The sequence below is a fragment of the Acanthochromis polyacanthus genome, chromosome 12 (genome assembly GCF_021347895.1).
Source record: "Acanthochromis polyacanthus isolate Apoly-LR-REF ecotype Palm Island chromosome 12, KAUST_Apoly_ChrSc, whole genome shotgun sequence".
Lineage (NCBI taxonomy): Eukaryota > Metazoa > Chordata > Actinopteri > Pomacentridae > Acanthochromis > Acanthochromis polyacanthus.
In genome coordinates, this window is record NC_067124.1 from 18,628,183 (window position 1) to 18,645,959 (window position 17,777).

The 17,777-nt window shown below is 40.3% G+C and overlaps 2 protein-coding genes across 4 annotated transcripts in view; one reads left to right on the top strand and one right to left on the bottom strand.

The window, feature by feature from the left end:
* Nucleotides 1-9: 9 nt before the first annotated feature.
* On the bottom strand, nucleotides 10-11,833 carry g6fl (g6f-like). The gene is made up of 11 exons (XM_022210845.2): nucleotides 11,721-11,833; nucleotides 10,584-10,916; nucleotides 9,874-10,140; nucleotides 9,720-9,755; nucleotides 9,103-9,435; nucleotides 5,572-5,826; nucleotides 1,745-1,885; nucleotides 1,471-1,544; nucleotides 1,196-1,222; nucleotides 722-768; nucleotides 10-428 (listed from the first exon to the last, which is right to left on the bottom strand). Exons 1-11 carry the CDS (start codon nucleotides 11,791-11,793, stop codon nucleotides 407-409), a joined length of 1,608 nt encoding a protein of 535 aa, XP_022066537.2. The 5' UTR covers nucleotides 11,794-11,833; the 3' UTR covers nucleotides 10-406.
* A 3,286-nt stretch (nucleotides 11,834-15,119) lies between these two features.
* si:ch73-22o12.1 (poliovirus receptor homolog) overlaps nucleotides 15,120-17,777 on the top strand; it is an 84,264-nt gene continuing 81,606 nt past the window's right edge. Inside the window, exons 1-2 of one of the 3 annotated variants that reach the window (XM_022210862.2) lie at nucleotides 15,122-15,336; nucleotides 15,455-15,580. In XM_022210862.2, the coding sequence (XP_022066554.2) occupies nucleotides 15,493-15,580 (88 nt within the window). In that variant the 5' untranslated portion in view covers nucleotides 15,122-15,336; nucleotides 15,455-15,492. Of the gene's footprint in view, nucleotides 15,581-17,777 lie in introns of all 3 variants that reach the window. The other 2 variants (XM_022210863.2, XM_051957398.1) reach the window with 2 other exon arrangements.

Genomic DNA, 17,777 nt, shown 5'->3' on the forward strand with positions numbered 1-17,777 from the left:
GGAATTTGGCTGAAATTAAAATGAAGACAACCTACATAATAGGCAAAAATGTTTATTTAGAATTATCTATACTTAGAAACGGATAACTATGTAAGTAAAATACAAGAGGTACAATTTCAAATGTTAAAATAAACCCATGAAAAGACAATTAAGTTGCTCAAATGTGGAACAATTTTAAAGGCTTCTGAGAAAACATTTCCCCTTTATAACTTGAAAAGACCAACAGCTTAGAATACAAAAACAACAACAATAAAACATTTAAACAACTGAACAGCATTTCCCTAAAGCACTGAAGTTAGTCTTAACTCTGAGTTTCAGTTGTTACTTCTGTCTATAAAGGCCTTCTGCTGCAGCTGGGAACTGAGCGGATGTGACAGCTGGATGAGGATGAGATGTGGGTAGGTGATCAGCTCTGACACTGCTCGTATCTGAAAACAGAGTGCAAAGACAAACTCACACAAAAATCTCCCACCCCCCAGTGTCTTTTATTCTCCCTTTAACGTAAACACAGACAGCCCACGCAACAACAATACACGGATGAAGACGCGCTGCCTGTCAACACATGCCGTGATATTATACCAGGGTGTCAGGCTGATGCTCAGGCCGGCTTGATTGGTTAGTGTGAGAAGAATTTGAGGGGAAGATCACTGACAGTGCAACCACACACACACCCAGCACGGCATACCACAGCATACACAGGTGATGCAAGCTTTAAGCTTACCGCTCCAGTTCCTTATAGACCTCATCTTCTCCTCTTGGCTTCAAATCCTGGCGTTAAACAAGGAAAAAAATAGGGAGGGGATGGAGAGAGAGAAAGAGTGAGACCGTGAAGAGAAGGATGAAGAGAGGCACTGAGGCCAGATTTATGTCCTTCTAGTGTGTAATGAAATTGATTTGTTAATACCACTAATGTGAGGGTGACAGCTGATAGGCAATGGTTTATCTGAGAGAGAGCTGATAGATTGGATAAGGGAACTGCAAGTGTGAAGGAAAATATCTGCTGACAGCTTAGGGACGGTGCAATAGAGTGAGAATCTGTATATTCTGGTAAAGGTGTTTGTGTGTGTGTGTGTGTGTGTGTGTGTGTGTGTGTGTGTGTGTGTGTGTGTGTGTGTGTGTGTGTGTGTGTGTGTGTGTGTGTGTGTGTGTGTGTGTGTGTGTGTGTGTGTGTGTAGGAGATCACACAACAACTCACCATGTAGACCGAACCCTGGGGAGGAGCCTGTTGGGAAGGGAGGAGAGCGGAGAAAACAGGTTTTAATGAACAACAAGTGGCAGAGGGAGGTACAATTAAAATCAGAAGAAAAACAGAAAGAGAAGGAAAGCAAAAAAAGACAAAGATGTGAAGTGGAGGGTGAAAGGAACAATAATAGAAATGGAAGAAATGCGTGAGGAGGGAAGATGAGGGTAAAATGAGGAAGGACATTTATCAGAAGATATTTATCTATTGGAAATATCTCAAGTCATCACCTGTCTGACATTTTCAGGATTCTCATAAATGTTCTCCTCTTCGCCCACTTGGACAGATAGAGACTGTTCAATACCTGAGAACAGAAAGATAGTTACCAGTGCAGTCTTGCACATGCACTCGACTGCTAAGGGATAGAGGAGGCAGGGGCAGATTTTTTACAACTCCAGAGGATACCATAGCCCACATCACTCAGTGGCAATCCACAGGGGCTGAAGGTGGAAAAGATGCGGAAAGCTGTCAAAAAAAAAAAAAAAAACGCACAGGAAGACTCACCATGATCAGAAATGTGTTTCTGTCTCCATAGCAACACACTGACAGCTGCTGCAATCAGGAGCATCAGAAGCAATAAAGCAGGCAGAAAAGGGAGCATGGAGTCGGGGGTGAGCATGGAGTCGGGAGTGACTGTGGGACTCTCTACAAAGAGTAAAAATGACACAGAAAAAGCATTAATGTTTCCAAAAACAGTACTAATGTTAAATTTGTTGAGCTCTGAGCATGTGTAGTTGAACTATATAAAGGTTGTCCAGAAAGTTATTGCTGTTTGCTATTTTGCTCGAGTCAGCAAGAGGCAACCTCTTCCCTACATTTATACATCAAGCTTTATTTCATGACATACTGGAGTTGTGATTTCCTCAACATGTTACATGCATTTGCATCATACTGCTGTCAGTCACAGACAAGGGTCCAGTGAAAGAAAATGATAAACTGAGAGTCTGTCAGAGTGAAGAGTCTGCACAACAGCTTGGTATTCATTGGTCAGTCTGGACGATAAAGGCTGTCAACATCTCACTTTCAAAATATGCATGTCGTGTAGTTGAAGTCCAGAAATGCTTTTCTTTGTGCATCTGATTTTAGCAGCAAACTGCCTGAAGGTAAACCAGTAAATATTGTAGATATCAGTCTTTACAGTCAATGCTATAATGAAAAACAGGTGGATAGGTGTATGCTGGAAACATGAGATAAGCACACCATTAGCTCATTGCTGTACTAGTCAAATGTTGTGGGAAGAGCACATTCATTCGATCAAACCTGCCAGGTTTATTTGTATAATGTGTATGACATCGGTCTTGCACAACAAAGCTTCAGGGCAACACGGGAAGCTCGAGGGAGGTGCATGTTTCTACAGATTGCCGTGACTTAGTGCAGCAGAACAACTGGTCTGTTCCTGTCTGCTCACTGTCCACAGAGCAATCAGATCTGTCAGACATCAGACACAAAGGTTGCCTGATAAACAGCAAGCTACAACAGAACCATCAAAACAGGCCAACTAGATTATTATTATAAGTTATTAAGAATTCGTAAAATGTCTTTCTGCTTCATATAATGTTATCCAGCTGTCTGTTCTGACATCTCATTTGCATTCCACCAATTTAATTTGAAAAAGGATTGGCCCGCATGCTTCACCTTAGCCCTGATGTCACTGTTTTAGCCATCTTCAAAATAATCATTATGTGCTGCTTGAGATGTAATTGATTGGTGGGTATGTGTGGAGGTTACTAATGGAATGCTGTTGTGAGAGCAAATCCCAAGGCTGACCTGCACTGTTCTCCATGCCAGCTTTAACCCTCCTGTTGTCCTCATATACAGACACCAAAAAATATTGTTTCCTTGTCTGAAAAAAATCCAAAAATTCAGCAAAAAAATTTCCCCTAAATTTCTGAAAATTTGCAAAACCTGTAAGAAGAAAATTCCAATAATTCCTTAAAAATTTGCCTTAAAGTTTTATTTGAAAAAATTCCCCCAAATTTGATAAGAAAGTTCTTGTAAATATTGTCAAAAAATGAGTAAAAGTCTTGGCACCAAAAAATCCTAAAAATATCTAAAGTGATATTAGTAAAATTTCTAATATTCTCTTAAGAACATTCACATAAAAATCAACCAAAATCCAGCGAAATTCGCTGGATTTTGGTTGATTTTTATGTGAATGTTCTTAAGAAACATTTTTGACGTTTCTTTTTTTCCACCAAAAAATGTTCAAAAATTTTCCAAAAATGTTGAAAATGTGGACACCAGAAATTTCACTGTGAAAATGTATTTTTTCCCCACATTTTCTAACTTTAAAACTGTCCATTTTGACCCGCAGGACAACACAAGGGTTAATGCAAAAATTATAGTAAATGAATTCAGTCAAGGGAGGTATAAAGGCCCTGGCTTCACACTACCATCCGCTCTGTCTGACTTTTCCCTCTCTCCACATTTTTTTTTTCATCTTCCACTACCTCACCTATTTTTTTCCACTATTTGCACTTCCTCCCCACCTCGTCAGTTTCATACAGAACGAGGTGGAGACGGGTGGGTGGGCAGTTGGTGGGGGTTTTCGTATAATTGCAGTAGTACTGTAGGTAGCTGATAGGAGGGAAACCAAAGATTTGCCTGAATGCTTTGCAAATGATGTGCAAACAGAGGCTGGCAAATGATTGTTGAAAATCCCTGACATTTGAAATATTTTGTGTGCTGCTCAACACAATAATAGTTTCTGTTTGGCATTCTTTGAACTGTGCCACAAGTGAAAGAAATTCTGTTATGCGGTTTTATTTGAACATAAACAAAACAAATAATTATTTGGTGAACTAAATGTAATGCCCTGCAAAAAAATCCTCTATTTCTGGATGCTTTCCAGAAAGTAATTATTACTGTACCTATAAACTGTCACTACTTATTGTCATATTATTCATTATTAAGCATCAATTTTGTGCTTTCTTGCACTATTGCAGTGTTTATGCAGTTAGACACTTTTCAAACGTATAAATGTAGGTCATCCAACACACATTATTTAAAGCCTCTCTGTTCAACTGAAACTCCCCATTGCACAGAAGAAAATGCGCCACATAACACGTTACTCGCACACACACACACACACACACACACACATAAATCTTCTAGTCTTCATCAGCCTCTCTCTCTTTCCCCCTACACATTATCCTTATGGCCAAACCATCGACATGCATCATGATGAGCTCTGGGTCCTGCCAAAATGATGTATTCAGGTATGGGGATTGAACTCATCTCTGCTAAGGGAGCCATTCAACTGTCACATCCTCCTGTGGTCCCCCACAGCCACCAATACAATGATCTAGAATAATTTAGCTTTTGTAGAGAGAGATGCCTTAAAGTCCTGTTTTTTTTTTATTTGCACACATCACTTGGTCGAGTTCAATCAGAAAATGAGAGCCTTTATGTTTGAACAACAACCTGATGGAGATATGGCGGGATTTTATGAAATTATTTGTTCAAAAATGGAATGGAGTTATTCTGCTGGATACCTTTGCAAGTTCTTGTTACGAAGAAGACTTGACCTCTGACCTCTTCAGCTACTTTAAAGGCATTATGGAGGATGTTTTTTTTTGTTTAGTTTGTCTGATTCACATAAAATGAATATACTGACCTTTAGTGGACTTGTATGTATGGTTTCTAAAAAAATAAAAATTAAAAAAATAACTGTGGACATGGCAGGACCTGAAAAACATCAGCCAATCATATCGCTTGGACCGAGGCGTTTGGTTTGCTCCCTTTCCTGTCAATCAAAAATCTTCCAGCTGAGGCCTAGTTACGTAGATTACGTACGCCTTGGACTTACGTGTTTTCTGTATGTGTTGCTTTGGTATAGCTTCGTAGTTAGCTGGCGACTTGTTTTACTCATCTTTTTTACATAATGGCAGATAAAGATCCAGGGGGACCCAGCCGTAAAAGACAATTTCACGAGTCCTACGCAAGTTTCTGGAGGGGGGCGTTTCTTCGTAAATGTTAAGAGGGGGGAGGTTAGAGGGGGGTGAGGGAGAGGTTGTATGTGCGCATGCGCATGCTACATTCAAAGTCGTAGGAAATTAAATCTCCTCTAATGCCTTTAAGAATGCACAGCATATGGTATCTGTCAACATCTTTGCCCTCTGCAGACCACCGGCTTTCTACCACATGAATTGACCTGAAGTTGGCTTGAATACGCCGTTGAACGCTTCATGGGGCAGGTTATGCACACTCATGATTCATTATCCTCAATCTGACAGGAATTCTGTGAGTACTGCTGCGGTGGTAACTTAATACTGCTGAAACAGAAAACAGAAATCAGGCCAATCTTTGTGATAGCAAGTGATCTCCCCCACCTGTGGGGGGCAGTGTGACATCTTCAGTTGCCCTGACGATCTGGCCGTTTTTCAGTTGTAGGGTGCAGGTGTAGTTCCCGGCGATGTCCGCAGTGATGGGTAAGGGCAGAGTGGTGGTGATGCTGCCAGGGCCGCTGCTTGACATGCGCAGTTGACGACTCTTATTCTGGTGTTTCCATTCCACACTTTTAACCTGGGACCGCTCTGAGTATAGGCACACCAACTCCTGCTTCGAGGCATCATGCTTGGGTTTCACTGCGTATGTGATACAGAGCAATGAGAGGAGAAAGGAAAGGCCACAGTGGTGGGACAAAAGGTGAAAATTGTCATAGATGAATGAAAAAATGAAGACAAGTCGGAAAAAAAGACGAGTTAGTGAAAAAGACAGGCAGAGGGGAAGAGATACGGAAAGAGAGGATGAGAAAGTGAGTTAAAGGGTAGAGCGTGAATATAGAAAAGGGCACGGACAGACAGAGAGTAATGAAGTACAGGGAAAATTATATAAAAAACAAAGTACAATTCAGAGAAGGGGCAAAATAATATATATTCATTAAAGTGATTTGCTGCTAATGCATCAGTTGACTATGAGTAATGTTAGTGTCTCATCAGACTGAAATAAGAATCCATCTGGGTGTAATCAAGCTCCACAGACCCCCCCCCACGCAACACATAAAAACACACATTTCAGTCTTGATTAGTGTGATCAGTGCGGGCCACCTACATCCTTGGTGGCAGGGCAGCAGGTATAATCACACATAATGACACTCATAATGAGGTGGGGTAAAAATATATGTACCATGATTGCTGCATGGTTGTCTTTGTGTGTGTGTAAGGGATGCAGATGTGTGAAGCAGGGTGACAGTGACAGATAGGTTGGTCACGTCTGGGCAGCCGTGATGGATGCTAGGGGGACTGTGATTAGTAAAGCCTTCCAAGGCCACAATGACTGGCATTGTATTTGCGTGAGTCCGTATTTCTGCGTGTAAATGTGTTCTCCTGCAAAGGGTGAAAACGCCCCAAGGCTCACTCATGAAAATCAACAGGTACTCTGCTCAATTTTTTCTTGTTAAATTTATAAATTGAGCAAATCTTCTGGTTTGTGAGCAGTGCAGTTGATGTATTTGTTTAATAATGTGACATTTTGCCAATGGCTGTAGGTAAGTTTCTTTTCATTTTTCTACACAGTCAGTGTAAAAAATGTGCAAGAACATTGCACTGACGCCAGGAAGAATTCAATGTCTCACTCAAGGACAATTCAGCAAGGCCAATAATTGTAAATAATAATTGTGGCCCTTTGGTTACAGGGATGTCTTCTATTCCCTGTTCTGCTCGTTGGCACAGGCACATTAGGTGAAAGCAAGTACTTTGTCAGGACTGTAGGAACAGACAAGCACCATTCTGTTGAGTTTATGCCCCCATCCAGCATTTCAAATAGGCATGTTTTGAATGGGAAAAGCACTTGTAAATATATGTGGTTAATGAAAAGTGACATGCTGTAACTGTTTCTCGAGCAACAATAACAGGGTGCAATGAAAAGAATATAATCATAGTGGAGCTTCACTAAGAGTTGGGTCATAGTTAGACTGGTCTAAATGTTGCTCTTAGATCAGTGTAATTGGTTTTAAATAGTTGTTTTGTGTATTTTTTTTAAACACAAACCCTACATTTTGAATGTTGCCAGCTAAATATTCTTGCGATAGTCGAGGTAATATATGACTAATTTTAAGTGATATGTTCACTTTTTAATTAAAGCGTGAAACTTTACATTTTCACGCATTTTGTACCCTGAATATTTTCAGAAACCGAAACATCACAAAAGCGTCTTATGGACATGCCAGCTGTTTCACTTTTCTACATAACCAAATGATGTATTTTGCATCACATCTCCTGAGCACAATATGATGACTCAGAAAAGGTGACGTCAACCCATATCTTTTTATGGGCTAGGATTTCAGTGATACCACATACATCATAAATTGTTCAGGTGAATAGTTAATGGTGAATTTAAATACCTTGTTAAAAGAAAATCACAGTATCTGAGAACCCAAGCTGGATTTCACAGCATCATGTCTCCTGCATTCATGTTGTTTAGAGTTTCAAAAGCCTAATCCTTTCCTGTTAGTTCACCTAAACAGTGATTACAAAGAGTAGAACAGCATTCATAGTGACCGTCACAGTTTAAAATGAATTTGTCAAACTGAAAGATTGATTTAAAGAAACATATTTCAAAGACACGTTTGATTGCTTTGATGTTGTTGAACCTATTCTTCACCGTCTCATTCACAGTCTTATCGATACCAAATCAGAGTTGTGCACTTCTTTGCATTTGAAATGCTGCCAGCAGCCTTTCTTGCAGCCACAGCTTCAGAGATCAGGGATAGACTGGCTTGTGTGTGAAAGAGTTGACCACAATCACTTGGGTCCAAGCTATATGTTTAGTAGTTCTGATTTGCCTTCATCCACTTCCTGAAAACGTTTACATTGGTCAGACATGTCTCTTTGTTGTTGTCCAAATGTTGACTACTAATAAATACCACAAGCTTTCACGTACAGACTCAATGTTCTATTATCTATGCTATGGTTCAATTGCCCCTTCCACACATAAAGAGGGAGATATAAAGATGCTACTTCCTGCAGTGGATCCTGCAAGAAAAAATATTTAAAGAGATTACTCTACACACTGTGGACACTGATGTTGTCATCCTCGGCACTGAGTACGTATCAGAGCTTGACATTTGAGAAGCTGTGAATGGCATTTGGGACTGACAAGAGTTTCAGATACATACGTGTCTGTGAAATTACCAGTTTGTGGGTCCTGACATATCCAAGGCCCTTCCTGTGTTCCACACCTTTGTGTCAATAATGTAGCAATACCAATAACAACTCTACACAACAGGAGCACAACGGTCATGATATTGTGAAATCTCGCTGAGGTTTCTTAGATACTGTGATTTCTCCTTCAAAATGTCTCTGTCTCTCTCTTTATGATGTTATACATAATGTCAGTGTCATCCTTGGTCATCAGACTGTTAGGGTAAACATCATTTTTTTCTGAGTTATCATATTTAGCCATGGCAGAAAGTAAAATGACTGCTCTGGCTGCCACAAGGTATTTTTATGATGGCTCCATTTCTGACACTATTCAAACTAGTGACAATTCTTGCAAAAGATATTAAGTAGCGGGAAAAACATAACAACAATAGATGGCTCCAGTCATTACATTAGAGGTCACTTAAAGATTTGATGAGTATGAAAATGATGTGAGTGAGTATGGCCTTTGCGGGATTGCAATTCAGCTAAACGCCTACCAAATATTTGGTTGTTTTTTCTTTTAATTTGTCATTCAGTTTTTTACCTCTTCCACCACAGGTGCTCTGTGTAACAGCTTCCTCTAAGTCATATGGCTCAAATTCAAAAATGTATGCTAGGACTCACACCGCTGTCTCATAAATCCATCCCCACATCCTTGTTCTATTCCTCCTACTCCTTCGCCACCCTCTGTTGTCTCTGCCACCTGACCTTGATCTCTACCTTTCATCACACTGAGCTGGGTACTCTGCTTGAAGGTATTGTCATTGAGGAACACTTGACAGGTATAGAGGCCACCATCTTTCAAAGCAGGGGTGAGTAGAAAGGAGAAGCTCCCAGCATCTGGGTTGTAGGGCGGGCCAGCCAATTGGAGTCTCTTGCTTTGCTTTGTCGGTGAGGTGGAAGCCCTCCAGCGGTCAAACCGGTACACCAGCCTCGTATTACTGAGCCTCATGTCTGGGGGACGCCAGTGCACGAAGACATAGTCCCCCTGGGCATTAGGACAGGTCAGGGGGAGGGATGTGTGAGCCAGAGCAGCAGTAGAGATCACATTGCCTGCAGGAAATGACAGATATGCAGACATTACAGTACAAGAAGACATATTGGCAGAGAATTTAGGATACAACAAGGGTGAATGAAGAGTGAGGTTCAGAAACAGAGAGCAGACAGAAAAGCAAGAGAACAGGAAAATAGAGAGAGGGAAAAACTCAGACAACAATGGGGATTACGTTCTTATATGCTGAGAGTCACTTCTTCAATTGCTCTTCTATTCTGCTCTGCCTGATTAGCAAGCTGCTGACACAGGAATTTCAGAGTGTTTATGTTACACAGTTACTTACCATGTTCTATATCAGTGAATGAGGCCACTTTATCAGCTGTGGAGAGGGTGGGGGATGGAGGGGGAGAAACAATTAATAATACATAAATGTAGCTACTATTATGTTCAATACATCTATTTTCTGCCTCTATTTCTCTCTCTCCAGTCAGTCTCACCATCAATGGTGATGGTGACATTGAAGGCAAAAAGCGTGCTGCTGCTGTTGCTCCAGGGGTGAACCGTACAGACATAGTCGCCGCTGTCGTTGGTCTGGACCCGGGGTAGTTTAGCCACTGTGCCTGTGTTTCGAGTCTTCTCGCTCCTGAGGGAAAAGCCTCCAGGTGCTGACCAGGTGATTTTGGCGATGGTGCTGTCAGGGTTAACGCTGGCAATCAGTCGCACGGTGCTGTTCAAAGGAACAGGAACAGCAGGAATGACGCTGACTGTAGATCACGGAGAATACAGGAGAAGAAAAATGTCAGTATCAGTGTAAATATACTCCATGACACAACATATTCCCAGTGGCACAAAAGAAGCCCAGCATTAAAATGAAGTAAAAGTGCATCTTCAGAAAAAGTACATTTTAGAAAGCAAAAGTAAAACTATTTATCATGGAAAACAAAAGCAGCACTTTATTGCTGCATGAGGTGGAACTACATGAAATTGGATGAAAAGTTGCCAGATTAATAGAGTGGGTTTAACAGTCCAATATTGGCGTCTGAAAGATCGTGCAGCACTAGTAAAAATATCGGAGTAAATTCAAGAACCTTAACATTGTACTTAAGTGCGCTGCTTGATAACATGCACTTCGTTATTTTTCAGTGGTAAATTTAGTAATCAGGTTCATAATTCTTAATATTAATGATTAGTAACAGTGTGTACATACCTGTAAGGATAGCTAATAGGACAATCCTCTCCTTCACTTTCCTCTCCTTTTGTTTTATCAAGCACAAATAGAAACCACTGTCCTCCACATCAGGCTCCAAGTACAGAGAAAATATGCCAGTGTCTTGATAGTTAGGGTCAGTCAGTCGCATGGTTGCTTTTGAGGCGCCACCGGAGAACTTATCATTTTCACTGGCTGAGAGAACAAGTTTCCATTCTTTCTCATTATGTAACTTTACCTTCCAGTTAATTGCTATGTCACCTCTCACACTTGTATCAGTGCAATCCAAAGTGACAGGCTTGCCCCTTTGAGCCACCACAACATCATCCCAATCTGAAGGAAGAAGGACAAAAAATGTACTGTTACTGAAGAAACATTCTTCTGGTAAATCTTTAAATACACAAGCAAATCATTTTCCAGAAAGGAAAGGTTCAGCTGTATCTTGCGTAACACGTAACATGCACGCTCAAACGTACACTGGAGGAGTTGATTGGTGGCTAATTGTCCCACAAATCCATCATCCTTTGTCTGGTTAAAATCAAAAATGAGTCTTCTTCATTGGGATGTTGTGTAACTTAATGGTTACCTGCAAAGGTTCATCTTTTAGCACTAAATTTGCTTCTTTTGTTTGCCCAGATAGCATCTCCTTGCAAAGCTGCTGGTGAACAGTAAAAAGGATTTTTGTGCTAAAATGACTAAACCTAGAAGGTAGCCACATGATTTATGCATGCAGCCTACTAAAGCATCCTATTTCCTACCTATGAATCTAAAATGCTTTTTACAAAGTACTGGGTGTTTTATTGTACTCTTAGTCTTAGGATAACTCTTTCACTGTGGGCATGTAAGTGTGACTGTCTGGATCAGAAGAAAATGAATAAATTGTACAAGTGAAAAAGGAGAAGAGCAAATATTTAAAGGAACACACAAAAACTCTGTAATGTAACACAGCTACATTTTTTAAAAACTAGCCCCTTGGGATAAAGGCAAACATTTTTATGCATAAATTCACGATGCTGATTCATTAATATCTGCACTATGAAAGCAACTTTTGCTGGAAATATAGATTTCTTTCTTAACAAGAACAGTTCAAACACTATAAAACTATAATTCTAAAAATCACAAAAAAGTGTTTCATACCTGTGATGCCAGCGTGAGAGGAATGCACCGTAAAAGAAGAAACAAGAATAAAGGTGAGAAAACCAGACTCCATCACATATTTGAAGAACAGAAAAAGCAAACACTGTACCAGATGTCTCTCCAACATTATGACCTAAGTGTGCCTCTAAGCACCAGTTTCCTGTAATATTACTGATGTCCCTGACTGACATTAGCAAGTTGTACGTCTGTAAGTCCAACAGGATGTGGGGCGACAAACACAGGCGTAATCATCAGGAAAAGACTGTTCTTATTTCAGTCATGTATGAAGCTGATAAACTACATGGATTGGCTTTACCAAAATGTTGAACATTTCAGAGCTGAACTTCTCAACAGTTAGTGACAGAACTTCTGACCCTAACATTCGGTTTGACAAAGAAAACAAGCATGTGCATATCACAATGTGTGTGTGAAACTGAGAAAATGATAAGAATAACAGCAAGCGAGGGATTGAGGGGATGAAACAGCAAGAAATAAAGAGTTTGGGCTGATGTGGGTGCACAGCAACCCCGAGGCTGCATGTCTTTACATCCCATAAATGCCTTTAATTAAGCTAAAGGTATTATCAGCTCCTCTGAGCACTATTACAGATTTTTCCATAATTACCATTGGGTGAATGGGGGCGGTGAAGAAAGATAGAGGCAGAAAGAGAAGGAGAGAAAGTAGATATGTATTGTGGGTGTCTAATGACAGGGAAAGAGAAAGAAGGGAGAGCAGCAAGAGGGAGAAATGTGGAAGGAGAGGTACCCAGACAGAATGAGAAAACCCAAGGCGAGCAGAACAGTGATAGTCTGTTGGACGGGAACAGAGACAGTGTGACTTCAAAGAAGCCTGTGGCTGCTAACATCGAGCATGGCACTGATCTTTTGGCCCCTCCTCTATGGGTAAATAATCACCATAAGCCTTGGCTCTGTGTAATGAATCCACTGCCAGTGAGCTAATATCTGTTAACTATGCGATTCATTATCACTGCCACAGACCCCCAGAGAGCATGAGGACAGAGAACGGGATGAAAAAGCAGCAAGCAGTGAAGGACAAGTGAACAAAAGAAATTGAAAAACACAGAGGGAGAGGAAAAGGAAGGAAGGAAGCAGGGAGAAGAGGGAAATGAAGTGTCAGTGATGGGACGGTGTAAGGGGTGTGTGATGACAAGGAAAATAGTGCAGAGGTACTATTTAAGTAAAGTAGATGGTATCTAGACAGTGAAAGGTGTGAAGGTCAGTTTGGTATGGGTATGAAAAATGGATGATGTGGAGGAAAGGCACGAAATCCTCGATTTGGTGGCGACTTTGTCTAAAGGTCCCTATTCTATAATGAATTCACACAATTTAGTAGCAGCTGTGGAAGTATGGGTGATCCCTGCACAGGTTCTGTGGATGCGCTGGTTCTCTAACCTTCAACTAAAGCACCAAAAGATAGCAGTGAATGAATCTAACGCACAGTCTCTGAATTTACACTAGGCAAAGAGTGGAATGAAAATGATACTCTCCTTTCTCTTGGAGGCAAAGAAGTCCAGAAGGAAAAAAATAGATTCAAATGTTAATTTGTTTTTCTGGTGTGCAGAACATTGTTTGACCTCTGACATTATCAGTGTCTTTAGAATCTGAACCTCAGAAGTACAGCGCTGACACTCGAGGGGAACTGACAAATAGAACAGAGTGGAGGGAACCAGGCAGCACGGTTTAAACTGTGAGACTTATGAAGATGTAATTACATTGGCTGTAAAACACTTGGGCGTAGGGATTAGACGTAAACCAGATAATGCCTTTTCTATGTACCCTGCATTAGAAGAAAATAGGGCAAAATGAATTGGAAGTTCATTCTGTAGCGGGGAAAAACAGATCAACAGCCTGCAGATAGATGCAGTTTCCTTTACATCTGATTTTGCTGACTGCCATTCATTAATGAATGTTTATTGATTGTTGCATCTGCTGTGTTTCAGTTACATGAGCTCATCTCATGCGTGTGTGAAGAAACAAACAGCAGAGGGCGTAGGAATCACATTTCCACATCACATGGCACTACATCAAAACTCTATGAACTGTGCAGAAGCCAGTTTAAATGCCTTTTTGCAGCTGATATGTCAATTTCAATTTGATGCAGTGACTGAAAATTGATCAAGATGGCTTTGAAACAATATACATTATGGAGCTGATGCTTGCCACTAGATGGACGGTTAAAAATATACACAATACTGCTTTTGGATGATGTGAGTTTTCCAGAAATGCTTGCATGAAGTGAATGCATTGTGTTGTTGTGGAAGAAGAGGGATCCCTGTGTTGACTTTCCCCATTAGATCGGAGTTTATTTTCATCATTCAGCGGGAGTAATGCTGCACAGATTTTAGAGCTCTTTCAGACTGTAGGAGCTGGCACAGTGAAACTTCTGATGTCCACATTTTCAACATTTTTGGAAAATTTTTGAACTTTTTTATTTGAATGTTTATTTGGCAGGGACAATACATACAACACTGCCACAAAAAAAGGAAAAAGCGATGCATGTAAGACGTCTAGCTTAAGCTAATTTGCAGTCTTTGTACCTGGTCAGGCATTTAAAATACAATGAAATATACTAAATACAATGGAAAAAATGCAATGACACAAATAGAGTGAATAATACAATAAATAAATAAAAATATTACAGTTGTCAATTACTGATAAAAGAAAACTAAGTTGAATTTAACACTGAACATTAGTAAAATGCTGTTATGTTGACAATGACTTGTAAGAAATTAATGTTCGCACTTCTGCTGCTGCTTGAGCCAGTATTTATTTCTTCTTTTTTTTGATGGAAAAGAAGAAATGTTAAAAATGTTTCTTAAGAACATTCACAAAAAATCAAACAAAATCCAGCGATGTTCGCTGCATTTTGGTTGATTTTCTGAGTGAATGTTCTTAAAGAAAATATCAGAAGTTTTATATGTAATCACTTTATATATTTTTAGGATTTTTTTTGAAGATTTTTACTAATTTTTTGAAAATATTTACAAGAATTTTCTTGGCAAATGGGGGATTTTTTTTAAATAAAATTTTTAAGGGAGACTTTTAAGGAATTATTGGAAGGTTTTTCAATTTTTTTTTAAATTTGGGGATTTTTTTTGCTGAATTTTTGAAATTTTTCAGACAAGGAAACAATATTTTTTGTTGCCCGTAAATGAGGGCAACGGGAGGGTTAAAACCTGGCTCACAGCTCAGATGCTATCGAGGTGCAGAGTTGCGTTTTCCAATGAGAGTTCCTCTGAGCTTTTTCAACAAGTTGTTCCTGAGCCGCCCCCCTCTCCCCCCCCGCCCCCCCGCCCCCCCGCCCGGCCGGCCGCTGCTGGTCCTAATTGGTTTTTGGGCAGCAGCGATGTGACGCCTCCCTCCCAGCCTGATGACATCACCAGTCAGTCACAGCCGGACCCCAGCGCGCTCAGACTGAAGGCAGTAGTTGTTGGATCAGAGAGGAGCGGAGCGGCTCGTCCTGAGAGCAGCTGACGGAAATATTCACCTGTGCGCCGCCCGGACGAACTAACAAGGATTTCTGTCATTTTTTAGCACACTCCACCTTCAATTCTCAGCGAGGGACACTTCCAACCAAAACCTCTGTCGGACACCTGGTCTGTCTAGAAGCCAAACAAGTTTTTTTTTCTTTTTTTTTAAATGAGTGAGATATTACAACGAAACTGACCCACATCTGAAGGTTTTTTCTTTCTATTTCACATTAATTTCGGACAGACTGCGTGCCTGCTCCCACAGAGGACCGTAATCAAACCATGGCGAGACGTGACGCCCGAAATTGGTCTGACTGCACAAAAATGATCGGACCGCTCTGCTTGATTGCGTCGATATTTGTGATACACGGTAAGAAACGATCACTTGTGAAAACTTAACAGTGTCCACCCAAATGCGAGCAGCCTGCCATGTAATCACCGAGCTTTAATAATTGAGCAGAGGACTAATTTAAACCTGACTAGTAGCTACCTGTCGGGGCAGTGACAGGAGAGCGAAAATCCGGCAGGTGATTTCCTAGCGCGTTGTGTTGGCCTGCTTTTCAGCTCAAATCCTCCAAATTAATAAGAGTTTCGATTGCAGACGTCAGATAAGATAGCCAAACTAATGCCTCCGTCTTTTCCTGATTACTTCCGAGTTTTCGGGCTTGATGTGGCTGCATAATCTTTGACCTGAGTTTCGGTCGGTGACTCAACGCCATGTTTAGTTTCCTACTAAGGTGTGGCTCTGTGGAGAAAGGTGTTTTGCAGTGTCTTCTCACATTCATAGTCTCCTCTCTTTTGGTCACTGCTTAACTCTGTCCTTCATACTGTTTTCCCTAAAGCCATCCATCTCCTTCTCGGCGCCCCACTTCTTTTTTCTTCTTACCTCTATCAGCACATCAGCATCGATTAGTTACAGTTCAGTTGACAAAAAATGGGTTTTTTAACCCTTCTGCTATGTTGCGGGTTAAACTGATCCATTTTGAAGTTAAAAAATACAAAAAAACTGTTAAAGTATCTGGTGGATATGAAACTTCTGCTTGCCTTGAGAATTGTAACTAACATACAAAATTAAAATGGTTAATTTCACATATTGACCCTGAGCAGAAGAGTTATCTGGTGTTTATTTATCACTTTATAAAAAGCAAAAAAAAAAAAAAAAAAGTAAAATAAAATTTAAAAAAAAGTCAATGTCATGTCAAACTCTTGTATTTTATATGTAGGTCTTTCCAATGTACTTTAAAAAAGGTTTAAACATGTACTTTTTTATGATTAACCAGTGAATTATCTCCACTGAATAATGATCTGTGAGGAATAAAAAACACAATTACACTGAATATTGATTGGAATGGTTGGTAGTGGAGTTAACAATGGGATAAACTGTGTTTATTGGGATTTTGTTGCTGCTCCTGAGAAACAAACCTAACAGGAGGGTTAATGTACAGAGAGGCTAACAGAAAGCAACTTTATCTTTTGTACTGATGACAAATTGTTCAAACATGTCAGCTTTTCCAAGTGCCGTTTTTAGTCAGTGAGTCACTTCTTTGTTAATTTGCTGAAATCGAATGTGTAAGAGTATTACTTGAAACGGCGTCACAGACCACGCCTCCTCTCTGCCAAACCTGTTTACACCTGTTCAATTATTCAGGTGTTTTCCAGTCCACTTGCTCAGGTATCCTCTGGTACTGCAGCCACAGGCCCAAAAATGAGAGGCGATATCCCAGGAATGCAGTTAACCTATTACCATATGAATGTGTGTGGCATGAAACCAGTGCAACATTTTCTCGTCTTCTTTCGCTAGGCCAGCTATTTGTTTTGTGCTGTAATTGGGGCAAGAATGTAGGACTAGATCTGTCGCCCTGGCACAGCTACATACAGTATAAATGTTCAGTCCGGAGCAGTAATGTCGGTGATTATGGTGGTGTTTTAATAACAGCTCATCAGCACAGTCACTGTTTTGACTTATTCATGCAGTGGGCCCTTTTCTGTGTCCAATTTCATCGTACAGATCATGACGTTTTCTTAGGGGAGGGAGGAAAAGTAAGGGAAAACAAAAATGTTTACATATTTATGAGCAAGTACGAATGCAAGGCTTAGCCAGTACAAGCAAAACACTGCTTTTAGTTTTCGTTTATTTAAGCCATTTTTTTTAAAGTGAGCCTCTGACCTCCATTAGTTAAGCTATGCAACTTATGCTGCAACTGCAGTGGGACTGAAACTTTCCACTTGTCTACTTTGCATTTTTACTTTGCCTTTTCCTCTCAAGGCTTGACAGCAACCACTTACCTCCATCTTCCCTCCTGAGTCTGAGAGTACAAGAAGTGTACTAATTCTGTGCAGTAATATGGCCTACCTGTCATGGAAAAATACAATACAGAGTTTGATGGGTTTTTAATTAAGGTTTATACGTTTTCTATGATGGAATTACCGACACACATGCGTCATTGTCATGAGTAAAACCATGCATTTTGACTCTTTTGTGGATTTGTTATAGTTGTTCTGGAAACATGACAAAGTCTGCTGGTCAAAAATATACACACAGTAATGTAAATATTTGTTTAAATGGC

Excerpts from the sequence above, each read along its gene's own strand:
- g6fl (XM_022210845.2), bottom strand. The coding sequence starts at position 11,793 with ATGGAGTCTGGTTTTCTCACCTTTATTCTTGTTTCTTCTTTTACGGTG. Across the intron at positions 1,886-5,571 it reads TGTCACACTGCCCCCCACAG|AGAGTCCCACAGTCACTCCC; the intron begins GTGGGGGAGATC and ends TACTCTTTGTAG. Across the intron at positions 1,545-1,744 it reads GAAACACATTTCTGATCATG|GTATTGAACAGTCTCTATCT; the intron begins GTGAGTCTTCCT and ends TTCTGTTCTCAG.